This window comes from Triplophysa rosa, linkage group LG6 (genome assembly GCF_024868665.1).
Source record: "Triplophysa rosa linkage group LG6, Trosa_1v2, whole genome shotgun sequence".
Lineage (NCBI taxonomy): Eukaryota > Metazoa > Chordata > Actinopteri > Cypriniformes > Nemacheilidae > Triplophysa > Triplophysa rosa.
Window position 1 is genome coordinate 18,463,479 of NC_079895.1, and position 25,665 is coordinate 18,489,143.

Below are 25,665 nucleotides of genomic sequence, written 5' to 3' on the forward strand. Positions count from 1 at the left end.
ATCTACATTTTTGTTAGGGGTGACTGGGAAAAATGCAGATATTATTGGTATGTTCTCTAATCCTGCTGTTATCTGATCTGCTAATTTGTATTCATTTGGTACTCCCCTAGGAACTCCTATTGCATCGATGTATGTGGGGCTGTTTAATGACAAATCTACACTTGAACCTGTTGCCCTCTTCCTGAGGATGTGTCTTCTGCGTCTTCTGGCAAGTGTAGCTGAACTCATGCTTTCCACTTTCACAGTTCTTTCACCTATTAGAGCTATCGGGGCTCCTAACCTTACCATAGCACACATTCCTCTTGCTCCCTCAGGTATTCTAGTAAACAGTCTACGATCTCCACAATAGTAATACAATCCTGCTCTAGCCCATGTTCCTATTTGTGTCCCTTTATCTATCACTATCTGATTACACCAGTCACTGCTTATTTCCCCTAGGTTACTTGTTGGTGAGTTACGTGTAATGTTAAAACACGTATAGTTTGCTTTCTGTGGTGTGAATGGTCCTGCTTTAGAGTGGTTTGAGATGGGTGGAAATATTGCTGCCAACGTGGTACAATTTGGTGGTGATGCTTGACGTGTCAAGGCGAGCATACACCCGTAGCCCCAGGTATCGTTTGGATGCAAGGGAGCTGGTTCTATGTGTAGTTTGGGTCTTGCGTTAGCACACCCTACACAATCATCTAATCCTTGTTCCCTGGCTGTGGTAATTATCCATTCCATCCATAAATTGTTTTCCCCATACCCTGTGGCTTTTTCTATTATGTCTTCTGGTTTTAATTTGGTGTAGTCAATTTCTACTATTTCACCCTTTGGGTTTTTTACTGACAATGGTTTCTCTGTTTTCACTGTTTCATTTTTTGGTCTTTCTCTCAAGTTTACTTTAATTATCGCCATTGGGTCCGTCCCTGAGATGTCTACCCCGAAAACAAGATACAATGGTTTATGTTTTTCTCCGTGCGCTTGTCCTGGCAACTCGTCCCAACCCCCTATTGACATGGTTATGGGATTACTACTCACGTGAAAATCCCTTTGGAGCGTAATTTTTTCCCACAGTTCCGTTCGCGTCCCATAATGGAATTTCTCTGGCCTCCAGTTTCCTGTGTAGGCCACCACCTGACTCCAGGTGCTACACCATTGGCCTGAGGCTCTACTATTGTTGGCTTTACATGGTGTGTTCACTCCCTGACTGAGACACACGTATGTATCATATCCCCTCCATGTGCTTTCCTTGTCCCCACATTTTATCACTTTACATAAATCGAATTGGAATGAAGTGGTTGAATTCTTTTCATAATTTAATTCTAGCCCCCCATATTTTGTTACACATGGGTCTGTTGATGCAGTTGATCTTCTGTGTCTAGTTCGCAGTGTGGTGCTATTACCTTCCTGACTTTTCTGTATTCCGAAAATTATCCCTACGATGGTTCCTGCAATTATCCCTAATACGCACAACAACTTCCAATTTTCCCACAGCTTCATCTTGTTGCTGCTGTATTCACCCTCTCTAGTAATGCCTTGTTATCTTTACAAAATCAACACTTCTTAAAAACTTAATACCCTAAAACTTGTAAGAAAACATTCTTAAAAATACACTTTTTAAACCTGAAAAAATGAAAAATATTGAAAAACACTCAAAATCACACAATAATAAAACTTGGTTATAAGGAATAAATGGTTATTTGTATGTTCACGTCCGTAAACATTTCACTCAGAATCTTTTGCACTTTCTTGAAGTCTAGTTTATCTAGACCACACCCCAGCCGGGGTACTGAGATACTTCTTACTCTATTAGCCACACACCAATCTCTCATGTGTTTTAGGCTTTCTGTGAAACAGTCATATGTTGGTAAATCAGTGTATTGTTCTTTGGTTATTAGGTGAAAAATAATTCTGCCGTCTTCTTCTTTAGTCACTGCACATTCACCTGGTTGTTTGTTTTGGTCAATTACTTTCTCTGTACCATATCGCCGTTTGAACTGTTTAGCTATACCTGCTCCGTATGCACAGTCAGCACTTACACAATGGGCCAATGGTTCTGTGTGTGGGCTTGTGAAAATGTCGCCTGTTTTATGTATAATTTGGAGCTGTTGGTGTTGTCCAGTGGCAATTTCAGTGTCTGTTTTACCGTCACTTTGTGTATCCTCCCTCTCTTGGACCTGAGTCCTCAGGTCCAAACCAGTGTCAGCAAGAGACCTAGAAGGTGGGTCACAAGCTACACAGGATGTTAAATGGAACCAAGTATCGCCTTTGTCTTGTAGTTGCACACAGTGTGAGGTGCGAGCTGTTACTCGATGGGGCTTAGACCACCGTGGTTCACTCCACTTTCTGCGGAAGATCCTGATCCTGACCCAGTCAGCTGTGACTGGAGATGGCAGTTCCTCCGGTTGTGCTGGTACAGGAGTTACCTGATGGGAAAAGGTTCGAATCAGAGCTGTTAGTTTATCAAAATACACAGTATGTGACAATGGCTGCACTGTGTCCTCTCTCAACGCCGTGGTTGGTCCTGGAAATTGACGACCTGTAAGCAATTCAAAAGGTGTAAAGCCTGAGATCCTGTTGACAGAAGAACGAATAGACATGAGAGCAATGGGTAAAGCTGACAGCCAGTTCAATTTAGTCTGTGCACAGATTTTAGCCAATTTTAGTTTAATTGTCAGGTTTAAACGTTCAACCTTACCTTGGCTGGCCGCATGGTAAACTGCACCATACGCATGTGTTAGGCCTAGAGCCTGTTCAACAATTTTCAAATGTTCATTTTTAAAATGGGTGGCATTGTCAGATCTGATACGTCGTGGGAACCCATAATGTGGAATGTAATGATTGATTAGACACTTGATCACGGCCGTACTGTCCTCTCGGCCGACAGGATATGCTTCTGGCCAACCAGTGAAATAATCAACAATCACCAAAACATAGCGTTTGCCATGTACTCGTGTAATCATGTCTGTGAAGTCAATCACAATTTCTTCCCCTGGACCAGATGTCAAAGGGAAACACCCCCGTTTGGGTTTGATGCTAGGTTTTACATTGTGTTCCTGACAGATACAACAACTCGTCACATGACCTGACACCATGGATTGCAAAAATGGATGCCACCAATGTTCGAGAGCTCTCATCATTTGTTTGTCACTGACATGGCTTACCCCATGGGCTTGTGTTAACATTGAACCGGTCAGAGAGACAGGCAATGCCGGGCGTCCATCTGGCGCTTGCCATAGACCATCACTAGCACAGATGCCTCCATGCTGTGACCAGACTGATTGTTCTTCAGGGGCAGATTTCTGTTGTTCTTTGACCAAATATTCTCGAGTGAAACGAGGCAAAAGATCACTACAGGCTCTATCTGATCTTACCACCTGCTGAGTTGCAACATAGCCAGCTTCAGTTTTGGCAGCTAGATCAGCTGCATTGTTTCCATCAGTGATAGGGGAATCATTTTTGGAATGTCCTGGACATTTAATAACTGCTACCTCTTTGGGTATCATCAGAGCCTCTAAAAGGTCTCTGGCTTCGCATGCATGCGTGATTGGTCGACCTGAGGATGTGATAAAACCACACCTCTGCCATAAGGGCAATTCCACGTGGACAGCTGTTACAACATATGCTGAATCGGAATATATGTTCACACGGGTCTCACCAGCGTAGTACAGGGCTCTTGTCACTGCTATCATCTCTGCTCTCTGTGCTGACTGTTTTCCTTCTAACTTCCCTGCATTCCTTGTCACTAATGAGCTTCCCACTTGTTCAACTACTGCATAGGCTGCCTTCAGGCTCCCATCCTCTGCTCTGAAACAACAACCATCTGTGAACAATGTCATAACTGGCGGTGGGGTTGTCAATGGCACCGCAGACAGATCTTCTCTTACTTTGGATGCTCTCTCGGTGATGGGTGCACAATCGTGTGGCTGTCCATCTCCCATCAGATCAGCCATATTAATGCCTTTATGTGTGTATGTGAAATTGGGACTGGTCAAAATCTTAGCTATTCTTCTCTGTCTCAGTGGTGAAAATGTGAATGATGCTGAATTTACGAATGACATGATGGAGTGTGTGGTGAGTATTGTCAGTGGGTGGCCCATTACAATGTGTGATGTTTTATGCACAACTTTAGCTAAACCCGCTGCAAATCGAGAACAAAGTGGTTGTCTTTGTTCTACACAGTCTAACAACACACTCGCATACATCAACACTTTTCTTCTGCCCTGGTCTTTCTGAAACAGGACACCATGTGCGCTGGAGCCAGATTCTGAGGCATCCAGGAAAAAAGGTAACTCATAATTGGCACAATTCAGGTGTGCGGCATGAGCTAGCTGTGTCTTGAGGTCAATGAACGTCCGTTCAGCCTCTTGTGTCCACTGAAGTTCTGCTTTCAGATTTTTCATGCCATGCTCTTTGATCAACTGTCTGAGTGGTTTGGTCAGTGAAACATACATAGGAATATAGTGCCTACTGAATCCTGTGAGGCCTAAAAATGACAACATGTCTTTCACTGTGGTTGGCTTAGGATGGCTGAGTATACCCTGTCTTTGTGTCCCTGTCAAAGTTGATCCCTGTGCCGTGATCAGTCGACCTAAAAATGTAACACAAGGTCTGCACACCTGCAGTTTGTCCTTGCTTATCTTGAAACCAGACTTGTGCAACTGAAGCAACACAACTCTGGTAGCCTCCAAGCACGCCTTTTCAGTTCTGGCTGCCAAGAGTAGGTCATCAACATACATGATCATGACACAGTTCTCAGGTAAGCTACAGTCCTGTAGCTGTTGTTTTAAAACATGATTAAAAATTCCTGGTGACAAAATAAACCCTTGTGGTAGTCTGTTGTAAGAATACTGCCATCCCCTGTATGTAAAAGCCAAACATGCTTTGCAATCCTCTGCGATTGGAATACAGAAGAAAGCGTTTGCCAAATCGATGCATGTAAACCATTGGTGCGCTGGTGTCAATGTGGACAGCGCAATGTATGGGTTTGGCACTGTCATTGTAGGTGTTGCTACAATGGAGTTGATGTTTCGTAAATCATGTACCAATCTGTATTTGTTAGTGCCTGGTTTTGGCACAGGAAAAATTGGTGTGTTCCAATTAGACCTATAAGGGGTTATCACTCCCTTGTCAATCAGTCCAGAAACAGTGGTGGCTACACCTTCTTCTGCTTCTGGTTTGTTGCGGTACTGAGGGACCCAAATAGGTGTGGTGGTGGTCAATTTGAAGCTAACAGGTTTGATGTTACAAAACCCTACATCTGTTGGTCCTTGAGACCATAGATTATCTGGCAATGTGTCAATCATTTTTTCTGCTCCGTCAGCGTCTGTCTGCTCCCTACCATGGCTTCTAGAGATCTGTTTATGTGTCAACACCCCTGTGTCTTCTGTTTGGTCTTGCACCCAATATGCTTTTTGTGTCTCGGAATACAGGATACCCCAAGTTTCTGTGGGTTTCCAATCATTAGCTGCCAACAGCCTCTTAGTCATGTTGCCTAGCTCCCTAGCTTCATGTTTCGGATGTAATGCTACAGAGACGTGTGGTGCAGCTGTATCAGACATTTCATACCATTTCATCTGCTCTTCTGTCAGTAAAATTGGTGCCACTACTCCCTCTTTTCCTATCATGAGGCCGGATCCCCTTAACACCCATTTACTGTCCTCTATTTCCTGGAACAGATCTTGGTATTGTGTGGTGTCATCCCTGTCATAAAACAATGTGCAATGTAAGGGGTCTATTGGTGGCAGAAAAATGTCTATGTTTGTGATCCACTGACGATGTTCGTTATACCTAGATACAATACTATTAGGGGCTACACTGGAATCTAGCTCAACCCAATATATATCAGCATCTTCTAACTCACCACATGATGTTAACATCCACTGACTGTCTGTGGTGTGACCTGAAAGAGAACAATTTGTTTCTGAACCATCTGGAAATTTCACTATCACTCCCTCGGGTGAACATAAAATGCTGGCTCCTAATTTGATTAATAGATCTCTGCCTAAAAGGGGGATGGGAGCATTACAAGAGTACAGGAATGAGTGTGTCAATATCTGTTTGTCAATTTTTACTTTCAGCAATTTTGTCATAGGCCATTTTTCTACCTCACCAGAGAACCCTATTACTCCTACTGTGCGATTTGTCAGATCGCTATTGTCAATCGTGCCCTTTGTTACAGTAGAGTATGTGGCCCCGGTATCCACCAGAGCCTTTAGTGGTTGATCACTTACCACTATTTCCATGAGAGGTTCAGCCATTCCTCTCATGGTGGTTCTCTGTGGGCCCCTTCAACATTCCTCCGCCCCACCCTCCGGGCCCCATGTTGGGTGCACAGGCGCCTGTAGGTTGGAAGGTGACGGGAAGTGTTGCCCCGGGTTGTATGGGGTTTGTGGTCCCCTGCCACGACCACCGGCGCCACCTCTTCGGGGACCCCATCCCCCCGCAGGTGGACCGTTACTCTGGCCTTGACTCTGTGCTGATTTTTGTGGACAATTTCTCGCCCAATGTCCATACCCACCACACTCAAAACACTGGTCCCTCTCAAACCCTCCCCTCCCTCTTTCCGGCTGCCCTCGTCCATTTCCTCTCCAGGGGGGTCCCTGCCTACGGTTTGGTCCTTGGGCATAATGTGGGTTGCTATATGGATGGTGGTGTGTCGGTCCTCCAAAAGGAGAACCACTGTAAGGGGGTCCTTGATATGGGTCTATGGGTTGGGGTGCATTGGGAGTATGTTGTGGCATTTGCTTGGCCTTTTTGGTTGTCCCTTCACTTTTGGCTTTTTCTAATTGCAATTTTAACAACTGGGTTTTAACTCTTTCTAGTTCCTCTTCCTCTTTATTGGCTCTTTCCACTGCTCTGTCTGTGTGATGTACTAAATGTCTTTCCCATACCTCGTTACTCGCCACTGGGATATCTGGGTTATTCTCCATTGCTTGTTTTACTCCATTTGGAGCTCCTGTCATTACTGCTGCTCTAAATATGTCTCGTGTCACAGGGTTGTTTAAACTGTTTTCCTCCACCATTTGTTCCCACTCAGCAGCACAACGGAAATAATAAGCCGCTCCAGTCTCACCTGGCTTAATGCGGAATTTTATATTCTGGTACACGGTTGGTGGCACGGGATATAGTCGACGAAGAGTTTGGCTTACAACAGTGCTTACTCTGGTAAATGGTATCTCATTTGCAACATACATAGTATTTGCATCGAGCTCTAAATTTTGCATTTGTGAGGCTGTCAGTATCTGACCCAACAGGCATCTCAAGTCACCCAAAGCCAAGTCAGTGCCATGGCTGAGTGCTGTCAGCTTACTCAACCATCTGCTGCCTCCTGAGGTAATGGGTGGCAACTTACTTGCTATCGCTGTCATGTCACTATGTGACCAAGGTTGGTACTGTGAATTCCCTCCTGGTCTGTGCATTAATGGTGCTTGCATTTGAGGTACCTGTAGTTGACGACTTGGGTCATAGTTCAGGTAATGTTCCCTTTCCTCCTTCTCTTCCTCATGGTCTGGGTGCCCTGGCTGTTTCCTGCTCCTTAACCTATGGGCTATTGGCTCACCCAGTGTCATTTTCCCTGCAAATTGAACTGGTATTGGCCCTGTTAGCATATCGGTCCCTGCTTGTGGATTAGGGGTAGATGCATGTACCGGATTCGCATATATAATATTATCCTGAGTACCTTCTCTGTCATTCAGCTGAGATCCTTCCTGAGAGGCCTCCTCTTCTGACTGTTTCCTGTTCTCCTGCCTATGTCTTGTGTTTTCTATATCCTGAATGGTTTGATTTGCTTTCTTTAATGTCCTGCCTACTTCAGTGGTCACTATTTGTCTTAATTCACTAACCTCTTTGTGTAGTTTTTCCATTGAATCAGTAATGTCATTTACGCCTACATCCATTTCTCCCCCATTGATTGTCATCACTACCTGCTGTTTGTGCTGTTCGTATGAAGGGGGGTGGCTTAGGGTTGGGTATAATGAAGTGGGTTGGGCTTTTCTGGGGGCGGAGCAGAGGATAGTCTTGGTGCTTCCTGTATTCTCTCCATTTCTCATTCTGGCTGCTGAGTTGTTCACTTCCTGTGTTCTCTCTCTACTCTGTGGTTTCTGTGAGCTGAGTGCTGTGGTTGTTAACGCTACTCTAGTCCACATCCTTAATTTCTTTTTTAGATTATCTTCCTCGCTACCATGCTTTCCTGCATTATACCACTTAACCTTATCTTTCTCTTCAATATGTCTCCGTAACTTACTATGTGCTTTCTTTTCCATTTCTCTAATTTTCGGTGCTAGAGGCATTCTCACTTCTTCTGCATTTTCCCATCCAAAATCATCACATAATGCTACCCAGCATTTGTCTATTTCTTTCTGTCTCTGTTTCTTATCTTTTGGTTCTGTCTGTGCCAACAGCATATCTGTAACCTTTTGCCACTGCAGCAACACTGGCGGACATCCGTATTCATCACATTCTTTCTGAAATTCAGCCATTTTACACACAAATTCTATTCACAGTTTGCAAAAATTATACAGTATCTATTTTCACACGGTTAAATCAGTTTTCACATCACTTTGCACAACATTCAAACATATAACAGACAATTTTGGAATATTCCTTTATGAGTTCGCCGACTCAAAGGGATTTATTTCACCCTGGCCTTTTTTGTCCCAGACGCGATTACCACAACGCACACAATTTCAATGGTTCTTTATGAGTTTACCGACTCAAGGGCCTCCAACCCACACTTTGGTACTTTATGAGTTTACTGACTCAAGGGCCTCCAACCCACACTTTACTCGTTTACACACAGATATACACTTATGTCACAGAATTTATGGTACGTCTACCAAGGGACTCTAACCCAACAGAATTTATGGTTTCGTCAACCAAGGGACTCTAACCCAACAGAATTTATGGTTTCTTCAACCAAGGGACTCTAACCCAACAGAATTTATGGTTTCTTCAACCAAGGGACTCTAACCCAACAGAATTTATGGTTTCTTCAACCAAGGGACTCTAACCCAACAGAATTTATGGTTGACGCAACGTCTCACAGTTTTCTTATTGACGCAACGTCTTACAGTATTTTCTTTTTAAATCTGATTTCTCAAAACTTCTCTTATACTTTACTTTTACTCATGCGGAATGTTCATCAAATTCAACACAACAATTTAGGTATGTTCAATAGCAGAATTTTGATTAAACAGGCTTCTGCTTACCTTTTTTATCTTTCACGGTCGCGACCTGTGTGTTGAACCTGAATTCGTTCCGTTTTTCCCAACGCAAATGGCAAATGTGCCCTCGTCTCTTGACAAATCACGTCGGGGTCACCTATTGTTGGACTTTTAAGGCAGTCCTGCATGCTCAAAAATTTGAAAGAGACTTTTCTCCAAGTTATATAGAAGTTTTATTATCAGATGTAAAAAGTAACAAAGCTTTGGGTTGTCAGACGATCTCCTCACTCCACCACAAGCCAACAACCCAGATATTCAAAAACACACATATTTATTCAGTATGTGACGTCGCTCACATCTTCTGACTCCTCCTCCGTCTCTAGGGAGTATTGCTCCCTGGCAACCAATCACCGTGAACCAGGTTATCTGACTCCGTCCTTTTTCTTAGTTCCTGCAAAATAACATCTTCTCACAACATACATCCTGTGGTCAGTCGCTAGTTTTGAGGAATGTTCTCTAGAGACAGTTTCTTTTGGGGAGTGGTCTCCTAGAGACAGTTTCTTGTGGCCGGACAACATACCAACATTCTTAACATTCTTTTAGTAAAAAGAAAACACTCAATCATCTAATGCTTTTAATTATGTAGCGTTGTGTACCTATGATTCATTAAAACACATCACAATTCATGATTATACTTAAAACATATGCAGTGGATTGATTCATAACATTTCTTTTCTGTGTGACTCTTTGTGTGTGTGTGTGTTGACTTAGTTAAATTTATGGTTCCAACCCCCACTTATCCTGTCTCACTCCGTTTGCCACAGTAACTTTCCACTGAGTAAAATAGAAAGCACATGACAAAAGCACACAGCTTAATGATTTAATGAAAGAAAACACTTATTGATTATATTGATAATTAAATCATACTTTTAACTGAAAAATATTTCCACAGTCACCGTGAGACACACACATTTAGGGATGCTCATTTCGGTTAATTTCCCTAACCGAGAACCGACACTCGTTATCCGAACATTAACCGTTAACCGATAAGATTCTAATAATAAATTGGAATTAAAAAAATACATGCTGTGTCTCATTTCGAAGGCTGCGTCCTCCGGAGTTCGCGTTTGTCCGCCGCATACGCCTTCGCATGCGACATCCGGAGGACTCAGACTTCGAAATGAGACACAGCTACAGTTGACGAGGGTCTGTGACACGTTATATATACAAACATTTTTTTCACAATTTATTTTAACATGCAAACAGCAGCATAACAAATACATCAACAACAGCACATGCATTCACATATTATCACATTTTCACGAACCTGCGGCTTTTTGGAGAATGGAGAAAAACTAAAATAATATATAAATCCAAAGCATAAAATAAACAGGCAAGAAAAAAATGAATTAATTAACAAAAATGACAAAACGAAAACACAGAAGAACCGGCAGTTTATATCCGTCAGAAAGTTTTTCAATCAAATAAAAATAGCAGGCCTACACTGTAAAAAAATTCCCTGTTAAATTATAGTAAGCAACTGGCAGCTATATTTGCCAGCACATAGCTTTAATTTTACAGCATACCTACTGTAATCTGCAACAACAGTTTATTACTGTAAAAGACATTTTAATTTGCACAATATAATACTGTTATTTTAGTGTTCCTGCTGTGATTTCCATTAATTGTTTATTACCAGAGGATGGACCAAGTCATTGTTTTCAAGTCCCAATCAAGTCCCAAGTCAAGAGGCGAGTCCAAGGCAGGTTGCAAGCAGGGTTATTATAGTTTTTAAAAAATGACTAGTTTTTATTTTTATTTAGTTTTGAATTTTGTCTTATTGTTTAGTTTTAGTTTTTTTATTGGTGCATAAATAGTTTTGATTTCGTTTTAATTTTTTAAAAATCATTACTTTTAGTTTTTATCTAGTTTTAGTATTGTTTGAGTCTATAGCGTAATATTATGGTAAAATTTGACATACACCTTGTCAAATCTGTAAATGTTAAAAATATAATAAAAAAAAGTTTGTTGACTTCTTGAGCATCACTGAACGTTTGTATGTTTTGTCAATGTTGTGTATGAGTCTCATGATTGTCCTCATTGTGGAAAGATGGACAAATTGTGTATATAACTAACTGTACACACGTACAACTAAAATGCAACAAACTTCGTGTTGAAATTGGTGATATTTTTATTACCGTTTTAATCAAAACACAAATACATCATGTTTTTAGTTAATACTTACATAGAAAATATTGATATGTATATAAAAAATGAATACAAAATTCTGCACTCAACCAGGTCAGCAGATACCCCCACTAATAAATGACACAACAGTAAAAACAGCACAACATGCCATTTACATTTACAAGACATATTTTCCAGTAAAACTTTAGTTGTTTTTAAACTTTAAGCTGTACTTACACCTTAATGTAATTCAGTTAATTCAGCACATGTCATTTAAAATACATATTTTCCAGTAAAACTGAAAGGTTTCATTAAAAAAAACTTAATGGTGAACTATCTACTGTTTTATCTTAAAGACAACCCGTTCCTCAAGAGAGGTTGTTGTTCTGTTTCTTAAACCAGATGAGAGTAGTCCACACTGAGAAATTACACTAAACGATGCAATGCACTAAAACATAAATGCATTTGTGTGAGTGGAGAGAGAATACAACTTTACAAGTCAAGGAGCCTGTTTATCTTAAGGAAAACCCGTTGCTCAAGAGAGGTTGTTGTTCTGTTTTTTAAACCAGATAAGAGTAGTCCACACACTGAGAAAATTTGCTCCACAAAAGCTTGAGAGGCAGAGGCACTTTCTAAATCTAAAGCCACTGGGGCAAGTTTGGGGTAAACAGCCACTCTTGCCTTCCAAAAATCTAAAGGCGTTTCGTTGAAAACCTCATCTTGGACCTCCTTTAAGTACATCTTCATTTCAGCTGATTCACTACACATTTCGGTAGAGGGCTTGCTAACCTCCTTGATGCGAGATGCAAGATAGTGGTATTTTTGGAGAACCACAGAGGTACTTGCAGTGTCAGTTCCATTTGAATGAGATGCATCCTCCTGATGATCACTGGATCGACTATATTGTGCTGCCATGGCCTGCATAAAACACTTAGCAGCTTTCTTTAAAGGCCTCATGTCTGGGGACTGAAGAATTAGTGAAACAGCTGGGTCAATGAGACAGGCCCCTGCTGCAGTGGCATCAAAGTTGTGGTTTTCAGGCTTGAGTATTCCAGCAAAACGATTCTGCAATGACCTCAGCAGTACCTGAGCAACTGGTTTCAAAACTGTCGTAGAGAGGTGAGCTGTCTATGCTTAAATCCTCAAGCACTTTTATTTATTTATATCAGCTTTGGAAATCACACTAAAAGTTTTCCTGTATCTCAGTGGTAAGAGCATTGCATTAACAAAGCAAGGTTGTGGGTTCGATCCCAGGGGATTGCACATACCTATGTATAAATGTATAGGATAATGCAATGTAAGTCGCTTTGGATAAAAGCGTCTGCCAAATATGTAAATGTAAAATAACAGTATTATATTGTGCAAATTATAATGTCTTTTACAGTAATAAACTGTTGTTGCAGATTACAGTAGGTATGCTGTAAAATTACAGCTACGTGCTGGCAAATATAGCTGCCAGTTGTTTACTGTAATTTAACAGGGAATTTTTTTTACAGTGTACCTCAATCCAAAACTTGGAGTTTTTATTTAATAAAGTAACATGTTTACGTGTTGTGGTGACAGTCTGGAGCTTGTTGACAATCAGACCCGCGGCAGAAAACACCCTTTCAGATGGCAGGGATGTCCCGGGAATGATGTCACATTTGCTTTCCACCAGCCAGTCTTAGCTAAACATATATAAATCCGATCTGCTATACCACCCAAAATACAAACATTATTTTTTACCTATTCATATTTCACATTCGTATTTTTACGTCACGTCTAAAAGAAGGCAGGGAAACCACCGGTCGCGCCATTTTCTTCTCCAAAGCGCACGGGCAGCCGATGCTAAGCATCCATGAGATAAGTTTATGTAAAGGATAAATTGATGGCTAGCCCCGAAATTCCCTTGCAGTAGCTCCGCTATTAGCTTGCTGAGCCATAGACACGCCGGGAAGACAGAGAATGTCACAGCGCATTGTGAGCACGATTGTCCCGTGTCTACATTTAAAACAAAGAACTTGAGCTTGAGCAAGGCTGCCAGTGGCACTCCGTTTGGAGGAGTAAAGCGCTGACAAAGGTGGCCTCAACAATCAGATGAATTACACGTGTCCTGTTTCGTCAAGTGACTTGCGTGATCGGATTTTAATCGGTCTCAAAAACGTTTCGGAGGGCATTTACACCTAGTCGCACGCGTCTGCACGCTCCGTGAGTTAATGCTTAGCATGTTTTTCTTTCACCATACAGAAAACTAAAAACATGTACGATTTAAGTCATTTAAAAATGTATTATTAAATTATTTTTATTATTATATTTTTAATATTATTAAACTTAAAATAAACATACCTGTTAAATCGTTTAACTGATAGTATTAACCGGTCAAATTTTTAACGATCAGTTAACGGTTAAACGGTCAATATGAGCATCCCTACGCGCATTTTAGTCTGTTCACACGCTCACACCTATTTCTCATGCTCATTTACTTAGTTTTAATCTATTTTGCGAGTGAAACTTGTTTTCCGGCTGCATTGAGTCCATCAAACTAGATACGGACTTGTGGACGCCGAATCCTGTTATTTGCACGTCATCTGGCTGTTCTGCGTGTCTGCGTGAATGAACTGCAGAGTTTATCGTGCTACACGCGTGATGCTCATAAATTTGTCTGCGTCTGCGCTAAATGAGGACATGAAATTCACCTCCAGAGTTGCTCTGAGAGTTTATTTCACGAACATGTTATTGTTTGAGTGAAGAAACAGACATACTAAAGAATAAGCGTCTTCCGACAACCTGCCAAAATCAAGTCATAGGCTATATATTACCATTTAATAGTAAAAAAAGAAACTAAAACTAATTTATATAAACTAAAATGCATCATGCATAAGCTGAAGTTAGTTGTTTACCTTTGAATTATTCTTTCTATTTTTATTCATGTTTCTTATTTATATATTTGTATTATATTGCATTTTGAATTTAATATGGAAAGGGAATGTACTAAATGGGTTTAGTTTTCACAGATATTAATGTATGCAATTTCAGCAATAAAAACTTTAATTGTTCTAAAAAAGAACAAATTAGTTGTTTTACTCATTTGAAGAGACATGTCTTATTTTCTCTTGTATATTTAGTATTGCTTTTTAATAAAAAAAGTACTTATTATCCGAATACCCAGTTAATCGATGGAAATCAGTAGAATACTCGATTAGTAAAGAATCGATAGCTGCAGCCCTAGTTAAGAGGAAAGTTCCTATTGCCCATAAAGTTCTTAATAAAGGTGTTGGAGCTTTGGGTTGGGGTGGTATGCAGTCCTGGTACATAGACTTTCAGAGTGAGAAAATGAACCGACAACTGTACAAGAGATTGCACTATGGCCGGTAAAATGTTCAAATCCAAAATCCAAAATCCAAATGTTGCTAAACAGTTCAAATCCATAACTAACCAGTCAAATTTTTGATTGAAACATGAGATTCATATTTTTGAATAAAAAGCTGTTTTATTCACATGTATGGGCTTTTCCTTAAATAATTTTGTCATAAATGAAGCATGTTAAAGGTCTGGAGTTGATTCTACATGTGGTGTTTGCATTTGCAACTGCAACTGTCCAATTACTTTTGGTCCCTTGAAAAAGGGGGGCGCTTCATATTAAAGAGCTGTAATTCCTAAATCCTTCAGCTAATCTGGATGTGAATACACTCTAAATAAAGCTGAGAGTGTGACAATATCTATTATAAAACTGTAACTCGAAAACATATTGATACACAGCTAAAATAACAAAAAATGTGCCTCTGTCCAAATATTTATGGCCCTAACTGTATATCCTGGTGAGACATGACTCCTTTTAGATTAGCGGCAGCAAAATGAATATATGAAAAATAGGTTTTCATAATCGCGCAGCATGCTGAGCACAGGTTAGAATGCTATATATATATATATATATATATATATATATATATCGTCGCTGTCGGGCGGAAACCTCCTATGTCCAAATTTGGTCAATTTCATATTTTTTCACAAATCGATGCTATTCGTCAGTCCCCATGTGGGTCTGTTATTTTTACAAATTTTTAACCAATCTAAAGTGTTGAAAATAGCTTGAGAGCAAATCTCTTAACTCCATTGGACACTTCAACTGTCTGAGAAGTCTCGTAACTCCACCTCTTCTGCACTCCACGGGAGCCTCTCGGCATTACATCTCCTGATTGAAAGTTTTTTAGACAATAACGAGTGAAAATAGTTAGGTTAGATACATTTGAGTAGGTCTGTTTTGTTAAAAATCGATAGCTGTAATGCTTCGGTGCAGAAGGAAGCCCGTGAGCCACGAAGGTAAGTTTGCGAGCAGATTCGGCTAATTTCCGCCTATTAGACAGCCTATAGTCAGCTCATCGTTTTTTGTATTACATCACTTATAGTTCTTAAACCTTTAAAATAGAGTTTAGGAAGATGTATGTAACCGCAGTCGTTAGCTTTGGTTAACTATTGAAGCCTTTTCTCTTGTCAACGCGACCGCCGACTTTATTTGCATGCAGATTAATTTCCGCCTATATTAGACAGCCTGTTTAACGTTTTATTTTGGTATTGCATCACTCATAGCTCTAACGTTTAAAATAGAGTTTAGGAAGATGTATGTAACCACAATCATTAGCTTTCATTAGCTTATAAAGCCTTGTCTCTTGTCAAAAGGCTCAACGCGACCGCAGACTTTGATGAACACTGCTGGCAGCAGCGACGTCTGTGTCCGTACCATTCTTATCAATGACAGTGTAATCTCGTATCGCCCTGCTCCCAAGTCATAAACCTTGTATCTCCGATTAAACATGGTTTTGGGGAAATGTTGTGTTATTGTTGGTACACAACAGTATATGATAGCAATATAATGTATAATACCATCTTTAACGATACAATGTTTAATAACTCAAAAAATATGCAGTTTTTTAATTTCCTGAAAAATAATGGTTTTGGAGATACGAGGATTCCGCCCGACAGCGACGATATATATATATATATATATACCAATGACCAACTTTATGGAGATGCACATTTCATTTTCCAACAGGACTTGGCACCTGCACACAGTGCCAAAGCTACCAGTACCTGGTTTAAGGACCATGGTATCCCTGTTCTTAATTGGCCAGCAAACTCGCCTGACCTTAACCCCATAGAAAATCTATGGGGTATTGTGAAGAGGAAGATGCGATATGCCAGACCCAACAATGCAGAAGAGCTGAAGGCCACTATCAGAGCAACCTGGCCTCTCATAACACCTGAGCAGTGCCACAGACTGATCGACTCCATGCCACACCGCATTGCTGCAGTAATTCAGGCAAAAGGAGCCCCAACTAAGTATTGAGTGCTGTACATGCTCATACTTTTCATGTTCATACTTTTCAGTTGGCCAAGATTTCTAAAAATCCTTTCTTTGTATTGGTCTTAAGTAATATTCTAATTTTCTGAGATACTGAATTTGGGATTTTCATTAGTTGTCAGTTATAATCATCAAATTAAAAGAAATAAACATTTGAAATATATCAGTCTGTGTGTAATGAATGAATATAATATACAAGTTTCACTTTTTGAATGGAATTAGTGAAATAAATCAACTTTTTGATGATATTCTAATTATATGACCAGCACCTGTATATGGTTACGTATATAGGGAAGCATTTCTGATTGGCTCGTGAAGCGTTTGAATGAGCCAGTTAGCGATTAGCTTAGAGTTTCATGCCTGAACTATATATACAGTACATATTTATATTATTAAACAATAGCCAAACACAAACCGGAAGTTAACTGGGGGGCAGGCGCGCATGCGTCCTATGAAACGGTCTATAGTATCGATAATCTATGCTAATAGTAGGTTGCAGCAAGTTCTCTATTTTGGGTGCAAGTCGCCGTTTAAAAGACTAAATGACACACTGGCACAATAGAGGAGAATATGCAGCCATCACAAGTGATTCATTAATATGTTTCCATTAGTGGGAAAACCTTTATCGCAGTACTTATATGAGTGGTTGAGTGTCTGACATGTCTAAACATGTAATGTGTTTAAAAAGATCATTTGAGAAGCTGAATGTGTGACTGTAACCCGCTTGCAGCACTTCTGTCTATCAGCAGCTGGTGACATCACCACTTCTTCTCAGATCACAAATGTGATTGTATGCTGTGGATGTTACAAACGCTATACGTGATTGTACCAAAAATGCTCCGTATATACGCCAAAGGTTAGGGATGTAACGATTCACAGTGAGCCGGTTGAAAATCGATTATAATGTGTGACGATTCAAATCGGTTGAAGTGTGAACTGAATCGCAATACATTTTTTGAACAGCAGGGGCCGCCATGTTCACTGCAAACCTAAACGTGGACATGCTGATATTTCTTAAATGCAAAAAAATCCAAGAAAAACATAGACAGTATTAGTTTGTTTATATTAAAGAGACTTTTTCTATTATTAATTTGTTATAAAATTGCAGTTTAGTTTTGTTATTTGAAATAAAACATAATTTTATTATACAAAGAAACGTGAAGCATTTAAGAAATAAACAATGTTTTATTAACAAAGTTCGGGAGAAGCCGGAGCATATAATTAAGCTCAAGCGAACCAGCACATAAATAGACCAGGAATCCTACCTGAAACCATCTCTAAAGGATTAAACATGTCGAATACCTCGAATTCGGTCGTAAGCGATAGCTCCGATCAGCAGGAAACTCCGGCGAATTCAAGCGCTCCTCAGTGTTTCAAACCAGGAAAGGTTGCAGAAATGGAGCCCGAGGTTCCATACCCGAGGCTGCCAGCCTCGCCAGACGCACCTCGTAGCACCGCTGCACTTCATTGCCGCGGCCAAGCAGACATCCTCCCCCCTCGCCAGTGTCGTCATACGCTTCTGCGCTCCCGGGCATCCCAGCTATCGGGAAATGGACCATCGCTGGCCTTCGAACTGCTTTGGCCAAACGGGATGTCACCGCCAGCAAGCGGCTGAACAAGGCAGAGCTATACGGCCTCTACCTATCTCTTCAATCAGGGGCCCCGCCTACATCCTCTGCTGTACAGTCAGCAGTCGCAGAGGATTTCAATCAGGCGCCAGGTTCTTCTCAAGCCCAGTCGGGGCCCACTACCTCCGCGGCAGGGCAAGGACTACCAACCCCAGGCCGCCACAGCAGGCCGTCGGCAAGTCTGGGCCGCGCCCCAGTCGAGCTGCTGCAGACACCCGCCGATTTCCAGCTCAGAGGTGCAGAGGAGCATTCCAATGCACCCACGTACTCAAAACACCAGTACAACCCGAGCTGGCCTCCAACAGCGGCTTCAGGATACCTCCACCAGTCCATCGGCACTCTACCTCTCACTCAAGCCCCCGCCCTGAGCTCGTAGCTGGCGGCACCACCGATGACTACCACTAGCTCGAGGCCGCTTCAGCTAGCCGCTCCAGCGGACACTTTTCCCACCCTCATCTCTCAGACACAGGCTCGCCCCCTGCATTCATTGGCATCAGCTACTTCAATGCCGATGCCAACCAACGCTCCGTTCCTGGAACCCCCCCAGTATCCACCAACATCAAGATGCAGATATTAGCAGGTGCGGACGTAGATTTATTTCACTTATTGTAACCACTCGCACCTCCGTCAGCCGAGCGCCAGATCACCGGAATTCACTGTTGCTTTCTCACTTTACATCGAAGTCATTTGCATGAGTTTCCCCCATAGGAGGCGTGAGCTCGGCGACTATCTTGCCATAGTCGCGGGGCTTGCGCTTTCTTACGGGGGAACGCATTTTTACACTTATCACAGATTGTTTTCGGCTAAATGTGGGGTAGCTCAGTGGAACCAGTGCCCATATTGGGGCGCACTGGACACTAAGCTTCACAACAGGGTGTTTTTGGGGTACCAGAATCTGTCTTGCGCCTTGTGTCGCTCAGTGGCACACAACACCACAGCTTGTCCCCTAGTCACCCCCGACTTTTCCCATCGCCAGGCTTCGCCTCCCCCCGTCTCCACCGCTCACGTTCTGCGCCTGCTAAACCGGCAAGCACGTTCAGCCATAGCAGGGGGTACCAACACACAAAAGCACAAAGCTTGCAGAAACTTCAACTCGGACCTTTACACGAGACAACGATGCCGCTTTCTGCATATGTGCAATTATTGTGGAGACAACGATGCCGCTTTCTGCATGTGTGTCAATGTGTCGCATTTATCCTCCGAACTACGGAAACACCCCGATCATGAATTTACAGAATACATTCTGTCTGGTCTTCGAAAAGGTTTTAATCCCGGCATCGCGAGCTCCCTTTCTCATAGCATCATATGCCCTAATCTCCGTTCTGCGCTCGCAGAGCCCGACATCATCGATCGCCTCATAAAAAAAGAGATCGACGACAAATTCATGATCGGCCCCTTTACTGCCCCACCATTTTCAATTTTTCGCGTCAGCCCCATCGGCGTAGCCACGCGAAAATATTCGGGGAAAAAGCGCTTAATATTCGATCTTTCATCCCCACACGGTTCCCCCTTTCCAAGCATTAACAGCCTGATCCCACTCCAAGAATTCTCGTTACATTACCAAGATGTCGAGCAAGCTATTACGCTTATCAAAACGGCCGGGCACGGTGCCTGGCTGGCTAAAGTCGACATCACGTCCGCTTTTAAAATAATGCCGATACACCCAGACTTTTGGCATCTCTTCTGCATTTGTTGGCATGGAAAATTTTACTTTTCCGTCTGCCTCACCTTCGGATGCAGAAGCAGTCCAAAGATTTTTGACATGTTGTCAGAGGCAATCTGTTGGATTCTCTCTAACAACTACGCAATTCCTTATCTCATCCACCTACTAGACGATTTTCTAATAATCTCGCCGCAAGAATCTATCCCTGCCGCACATCTTTCCAAAGTCCAAGAAGTATTCTCAAAGCTCGGCATCCCTCTCGCACCCGAAAAAACTTCGGGACCCAGCACGTCCATCGAATTTCTAGGCATTAAATTGGATACGCTAAAGTTCCAAGCTTCCTTGCCCAAGGAAAAAATCGATAGGACAATTTCGATCGCTTCTTCCCTCATAGACACACTGCATTGTTCTAAACGCGAGCTATTATCAATCCTATCAAGGCCACCTGAACTTCGCGATGCGCATCATCCCGCAAGGTCGCCCTTTAGTTTCGCATCTCCTCTCCCTCGCATCCTCTGCTCACGCTCTGGAGGATTTAATCCATCTAGACAGCTCATGCCGTGACGAGCTCAGTCTATGGATTAAATTCCTCAAACGATGGAATGGTATCTCTCTCTTTTACAATGACATGATCTCTCTCCCCGTCGACAAACACTTATTTATGCAGCTTCTTCCGTCGGTTTTGGGGGATATTACCAAGGTCGCTGGTTCGCGTTTACATGGCCGCCCCAGCTCACAAGTTTACCGCAGTCCCTCGCGTCATCAGCACTTTTCGAGCTGTATCCGTTAGTGGTGGCGGCCCATTTATGGGGGAAAGAATGGTCCGCCTCCAGCATCATGGTCCATTGCGACAACGAAGCAACGGTACATTGGATTAATAAAGGCTGCTCACATTCACCCGCCTTAATGCCTTTTCTCAGACGCCTAATTTGGATTTCTGCATGCGATCAGTTCATTCTGACGGCCAAGCACGTCCCAGGAGTAAAAAACCAGATAGCTGACGCCCTTTCCCGTTTCTCATTTCAGAAATTCAGGCTGTTGGCACCAGAAGCAGACCCAATACCAACGCTTGTCCCTCCCTATTCGGAATTGACATTCAATTAAACCACCCCCTTAAAACTCTAATAGATGCATCCTTGAGCGCAATCATTCAAGCCGTCTCCCACAGAACCCTACTTTCATACCTCACGGCATGGAGAAACTTCAAAGCATTTCTTAATGCTTACAACATTTCCTTCCCAGATTTTTCTCTCCTCTCTATCACGTCATTCATCTCTTTCCTCTATACAATCAAACATCTCCAAGCAAGTTCCATCAAAGGTTATCTGAGTGGGATTTATTTTTTTCACAAATTAATTTACAATGCTCCCTCCCAAGCCATAGCCAGCTCTCAAACATCCATGCTTATCAAAGGCATCCAGAGAGCCCAACCCACCCACTGAGACGCCAGACATCCTATCACCTTAGAAGTTCTGACCAAATGTATCTTTTTTCTCCTCAGATGTTATCACACCAAGCATACTGCGCACACACTCGATGCCATGTTCATCCTGGCTTTCTTTGGATTTCTCAGAGGATCAGAATTCACCACTACGTCCAATTTCGACCCCTCAATCAACCCCACCATTTCGGATTTGTCAGTGCTCGATTCGTAAACCATCTCGTTTTTTATTAAACGAAGCAAGACCGATCAGGCCAGAATAGGTCATTTCATATATATCTTCAAGCTTCAATCCTCAATCCAGCCATTTCAAACCCTAGTAGCATACATCCGCTTTAGAACATCACAGGCTAAATGTCCATCCGACCCTCTCTTCGTAGACGACCTAAACCACCCTGCTACACGTTTCTGGTTCCAAAAACACCTAAAATCCATTTTGCTCCACGAAGGCATTCCAGCAGATCTATTTTCCAGCCATTCATTTTGCATTGGCGCGGCAACCACGGCCACCCAAAAGGGCCTCTCACAGTTCCAGATCCAAGCGCTAGGCCGTTGGTCTTCAGACGCTTTCAAAAGTTACATCCGGACTGACCGGACCCTCATCAGGGAAGCACACAGGACGCTTGTCACCCGAATCATTTAGCATCAATCATCAACCTTCTAACAAGCTTCCCCAGCAAGCAAGCAGCAGCATCGCTACACCACTCCAACTCAGAAGAGCCCGGCCTCCATATCGCGCTCGGCCACAGCAGAACGTCTTCCCTTCCCCAAAGTAATTTTTCCCAGCATGCTTCCTTTCCCCCTTCCCCAGAAGCAAGTGCTTCATCTCTAACTCTGCCACAGCAGAATGTCTTTCCTTCCCCCAAATAGATTTCCTCGCATGTTCCCTTTACCCCATTCCCTTCCCCAGAAGCCAGCATCGCATTGAGCGACAGCCCCCGCAGGGGCCCGTGCTTCATCCCTCACTCTGCCGCTGCAGAACTTCTTTCCTTCCCGTCGATAAAATCCTTTGCATGTTTCCCTTACCCCTGAAGTATTGTGCTTCTTCCCTCACACTGCCATAGCAAACGTCTTCCCTCCCCCCCATACCAGAAGCCAGTATCGCATTGAGCGACAGCCCCCGCAGGGGCCCGTGCTTCAGCCCGCACTCTGCCGCTGAAGAATGTCTTTCCTTCCCTCCGATAGAATACCTTGCATGTTTCCCGTACCCCTTCCCCTGAAGTATTGTGCTTCTTCCCTCACTCGGCCGCAGCAGATTGTCTTTCCCCTCCCAAGTTCCCTCGCATGCTTCCCTTACCCCATCCCCTTCCCCAGAAGCCAGCATCGCATTGAGCGACATCCCCCGCAGGGGCCCGTGCTTCATCCCTCACTCTGCCGCTGCAGAACATCTTTCCTTCCCGCCGATAAAATCTCTTGTATGTTTCCCTTACCCCTGAAGTATTGTGCTTCTTCCGTCACACTGCCATAGCAAACGTCTTCCCTCCCCCCCATACCAGAAGCCAGCATCGCATTGAGCGACAGCCCCCGCAGGGGCCCGTGCCTCATCCCTCACTCTGCTGCTGCAGAACGTCTTTCCTACCCTCCGATAGAATTCCTTGCATGTTTCCCTTACCCCTTCCCCTGAAGTATTGTGCTTCTTCCCTCACTCTGCCGCAGCAGAATGTCTTCCCTCCCCCCCCATGCCAGAAGCCAGTATCGCCGCAGCGACCGCCCCCGCAGGGGCCCGTGCTTCATACTTCTCTCTGCCGCAGCAGAATGTGCTCGACTACCCCCCCATGCTAGAAGCCAACGTCACCGCAGTGACCGCCCACAGGCTTCCAACCCCCGATCTGCGCAGCAGATGCCATGCATCACCACAGCGAACACCCCCGCAGGGGCCCATGGCTTTAAACTTCTCTCTGCCACAGCAGACGCCATGCACTTCGAAGCTAGCATCGCTGTAGCGAACGCCCCCGCAGGGGCCCATGGCTTTAAACTTTTCTCTGCCACAGCAGACACCACGCATCATGAAGCCATTATCGCCGCAGCGACTGCCCCCGCAGGGGCCCATGTTTCCAACTCAAGCTCTGCCGCAGCAGACACCATGCTTCACAAAACCAGCATAGCCGCAGCGACGGCCCCCGCAGGGCCCGTGCTTCCAACTCAAGCTCTACCTCAGCTGACACCATGCATTATGAAAGCCAGTATAGCCGCATCGACCGCCCCCGCAGTGGCCCGTGCTTCCAACCCAAGCTCTGCCTTAGCCGACACCATGCACTATGAAGGCAGTATCGCCGCAGCGACCGACCCCGCAGGGGCCCGTGCTTCCAACCCAAGCTCTGCCGCAGCAGACACCATGCACTATGAAGCCAGTATCGCCGCAGCGACCGTCCCCGCAGGGGCCCGTGCTTCCAACCCAAGCTCTGCCGCAGCAGACACCATGCACTATGAAGCCAGTATCGCCGCAGCGACCGCCCCCGCAGGGGCCCTTGCTTCCAACTCGTGCTCTGCCGCAGCAGGCAAAATTCCCTTCCAACCCCCCCAGAAGACCCAGCAATAATAAACCATCAACTCGATAGCATCAGCCACCCCGCAGGAGCAGGATCTCGATCCACGATGACAGCAGACCCCCCACTTGCAGGAGCTCACAAATCTAGCGGCCACAGCATCACCCATACCATCAGGGTCTGCAAGACCCACAGGCCCCTTGGCGAACGCAAGCCACCATCCAGGAAGCCTCAAGTATAGCGTTATGGAGTGTATGCGCTACCCGGTTGCTGTCCAGCATTTACATGCGCTTTGTGGGGTGAGTTCTGGGTTCGGCCATTTCCGAGCTCGGCGCACTTGCCCCTATTGGGCAAGTGCTGTCCCGTGCTGTCCCGCTCCCTGGACAGCACGCCAAATACGCATACCTTTACTACCCCTGCTATCTTTATTATCTGCACAGGTGAACTCGTGAAATTATGTTTTATTAACAAAGTTCGGGAGAAGCCGGAGCATATAATTAAGACCGGCTGGTTCGCTATCAGCAATCATGACTCTACCCTATCAGCTCAATTCAACACTTTAATATCTGTGTCTGCTGAGAAAGTTTAAGATTGTCCTCAACAAGTGAAGAACAGCTCTGCAGCCTCTCTCTTCTCCTCAGCTTCGCTCTCTACGAATCTGAAAACATCAGCAGCTCCCTGTGATTAAAAATAGAAGAAAACATATGCAAATCAGTATTTATCAGTTTATATAAAACTGACACATTTCACACTTTCATTTTATTAAACTATGTACGGTTTAGACAATTAAATTATATGCCAAGAAAGCCAAAGTTCAGCAGAAATGAATGGAAAGACCAATTCAGACGGTTAGACAATTTGAGCAGAATGGAATACTGCAGTATTTTTTCCTGGTTAACCATGCTAAGAATATAATATGAAGATATTTTCATCAATGAAGAAATTTTATGTATACTTAAGTCATCAAAAATGTTTTGCTTCAGGTCAGAACACAACATATTATTTACACAAACCAACGAGACACTGGCTATTTTTAATCTATTGCCTATTTAGGATGACTCTTGGTTGTTTCCCTTCCTTTTGTTAGTTGCTTTGGATAAAGGTTTCTGCTAAATGTAAAAAGTATTAAATACTGTATAGCACAGACGTTAAAAAACACTTTACAATTGGTTTTATTGTTTAGACCATGTACATCACATGTACTATATAACTGAATATTATATTATGGAATGTCCACAATTTTTAACCAAGAAGACACTTCCCAGTGATACAGTTTGTCAAGATTATTAAAAATCCATACCTGAATGTCAGCTCCTTCTGGCCTGTCAGTATCCTCTTGTCCTATCGCTCTTGCTCTCTTTATCCTGAAACAACAAGCAAAAACAAGATTGCTAGAAAATGATTCCCAAATATCCCATGGTCTTGTGCAGTATTTATTTTTACGCATGAATTAAGCAATGTAAACCAAGTAACTAATGTAATGTTAGAGCAAGGTACAAATAAACCAGTCCAGTGTTTTCGGTTTTCCAGACATTGGCTCTCTGTTTAAGATAAATTCTCAAACACAAAAGTAAAAAAAAGACGTGCACATCCACACACCACAACGGCTCAGGTGCAGGACAAAAAAAACATTCAAACATCCAAAAAAACATCAAAAAATGAGTGCACCTAATCAAAATGATCACCTGATGTCTATAAAGACTTTACTCTATTCTTTTGTTGATTTGTGCCTGACGAAGACCTGATGGACGAAACGTTGCTGGTTATTTATTAAAC

The 25,665-nt window shown here is 43.2% G+C and overlaps 2 protein-coding genes across 2 annotated transcripts; both read right to left on the bottom strand.

The window, feature by feature from the left end:
* Nucleotides 1-1,661: 1,661 nt before the first annotated feature.
* LOC130555393 (uncharacterized) lies at nucleotides 1,662-6,251 on the bottom strand. The gene has a single exon (XM_057335566.1). It carries the CDS (start codon nucleotides 6,249-6,251, stop codon nucleotides 1,662-1,664), a length of 4,590 nt encoding a protein of 1,529 aa, XP_057191549.1.
* Nucleotides 6,252-6,272: 21 nt separating this feature from the next.
* Nucleotides 6,273-10,657, bottom strand: LOC130555395 (uncharacterized). Its single transcript, XM_057335568.1, has one exon. It carries the CDS (start codon nucleotides 8,460-8,462, stop codon nucleotides 6,273-6,275), a length of 2,190 nt encoding a protein of 729 aa, XP_057191551.1. The 5' UTR covers nucleotides 8,463-10,657.
* Nucleotides 10,658-25,665: the final 15,008 nt, after the last annotated feature.